The sequence below is a fragment of the Plasmodium reichenowi genome, chromosome 8, assembly GCF_001601855.1.
Source record: "Plasmodium reichenowi strain SY57 chromosome 8, whole genome shotgun sequence".
Lineage (NCBI taxonomy): Eukaryota > Apicomplexa > Aconoidasida > Haemosporida > Plasmodiidae > Plasmodium > Plasmodium reichenowi.
Window position 1 is genome coordinate 1,033,616 of NC_033653.1, and position 2,056 is coordinate 1,035,671.

At 18.4% G+C, this 2,056-nt stretch overlaps 1 protein-coding gene across 1 annotated transcript; it reads right to left on the minus strand.

The window, feature by feature from the left end:
- Positions 1-388: 388 nt before the first annotated feature.
- PRSY57_0828200 (hypothetical protein) lies at positions 389-1,426 on the minus strand (the record flags this gene model as incomplete). The annotated part of the gene is made up of 4 exons (XM_020114753.1): positions 389-720; positions 932-1,081; positions 1,208-1,228; positions 1,372-1,426. 4 exons carry the CDS (start codon positions 1,424-1,426, stop codon positions 389-391), a joined length of 558 nt encoding a protein of 185 aa, XP_019970593.1.
- Between the last annotated feature and the right edge of the window lie 630 nt (positions 1,427-2,056).

Below are 2,056 nucleotides of genomic sequence, written 5' to 3' on the forward strand. Positions count from 1 at the left end.
TTTTTTTTTTTTTTTCTATTTATAATAAGATATATTTTTTATGAACGGGTCAGGTAAATATAATGTTCAAGTTAAAAAAATATAAAAATAATATAAAGAATATTACAAAATGTCGACATTCTTCTTTGTTCTTTTATTTTTTATATTTTATTTTTTTATTTTTGTGTAATATTTAATTATTTTTAGTCTCATTAATCTTTAATAAATATATAAGAAAATATATATATTTTTAAAAAAATTTTTTTTTTCTTTTTTTTCTTTATATATATATGAACAAATTGAAGATTATATAAAATAAATAAAAATGAGAAAAAAATCTATATTGAATTAAAAATGTATATCTATATATCTATATATATTTATATATGTACAAATTGAACATGTATAATTATTCGTTTTCTGGTTCTTTATAAGGTTCTCCTTGTAGTATTCTAATAACAGAATCACTTTGAATTAGATCATCTGTAATCAATGTGACATAATATTTTTTACATCCAGGACAACGTTCTTCAATATTTGATTTATCAATCAAACAATTTGGGCATTTCAATCTAGCTATTATATAATCTAAAATACCTTCATCTTCTAGATTTTGTAATGTTACATCATTTCCTAGTGGTACTCCGTCAATTAATATTTGTGGAAGAACAATTCCATTTTCATTTGAAAGGAGTATCATTCCTTTTTTCCACTTATTAAATAACTCTATATCCTTCAGGTCTAAAAATAAAAGAGTTAAATGTAACATAGGAAATTAATATGTATTAATAAATATAAACGAATATTCAACTATATATATATATATATTAAAAGAGTTAAATGTAACATAGGAAATTAATATGTATTAATAAATATAAACGAATATTCAACTATATATATATATATATATATATATGTATGTATGTATATTTCATTTTTTCTCTTTATTTACTTTTTGCTGAGCTTGTATCTCGATTGGCATCTATTGAAAAATAAATATACTTCTTACAGTTCAATAATTGATGTGCTCTTAAGGATGAAAAAAACGAAGATTTAATTCCCCCGAGTGAAGTTGTAATTAAAACAATTTCTGCTTCTTGTGCTGAATGAACAAATAAAGAAATAAAATGAAAAAAAATTTTAATTAATATTAAATATATATATATATATATATATATATATATGATTATTTATTTATGGTAATTTTTTATTTTATTTCATATGCTACCCAATGTGTTTTCTTCTTGTTCTATAATATAAAAAAAAAAAAAAAAAAAAAAAAAAGCAAAATAAAATAAAATAAAATATATATTATAGTGTAATATTATGTATATATATATATATATATATATATATATATATGTATATTTCTTTTTTATTTTGGAAACTAACCATAATTTTCATTTTGATTCTCGTCATTTTCTAAGGGAACATTTTCAGTTTCCATTTTATAAAAAAGATAAGCAAAAGAATTAATTTTTAATATATTAAACTTTTATATTATATAGTTAAAATCCTTAGCTTAAAAGATAACTAGAATTTAATTTCTTTCTAACCTCTTATGAATGTTTTTGTTTTTCGAATTTGAATTATATTATGAGCTTTGATTTTTATTGTCTTTCTTAACTTGGAAAAAAAAAAAATACATGTACAAGTTATAAATAATATATTTATATTTTTTTTTATATTCTTTAATTTTTAATATTTAATTTGATTGCATGATATATTTTTAAAGGCAACACCATCCCAAAAAATTTTCAAATCTTTAACCTTAGAAATATGTTATTTATTAAAAAGATATATGAAATTTCTATTTTATATATATGAAAAAATAATTAGGTATATATATACATATATAAATATATATATTATATGTGAATTATTTGTATGAAGTTGTATGGGTTGATGTTTATGTAAAATGGTCGCAAATAAAAATAAATAAAATAATAAAGGAAATGTTAAAAAAAAAAAAAATATATATGTATATTTTTTTTTTTATGTGTCAAATCAAATTTTTTGTAACCCATGACATTGGTAACTTTGCATATGCAAAGTGCCACTTTTCTTTTTTCTTTTT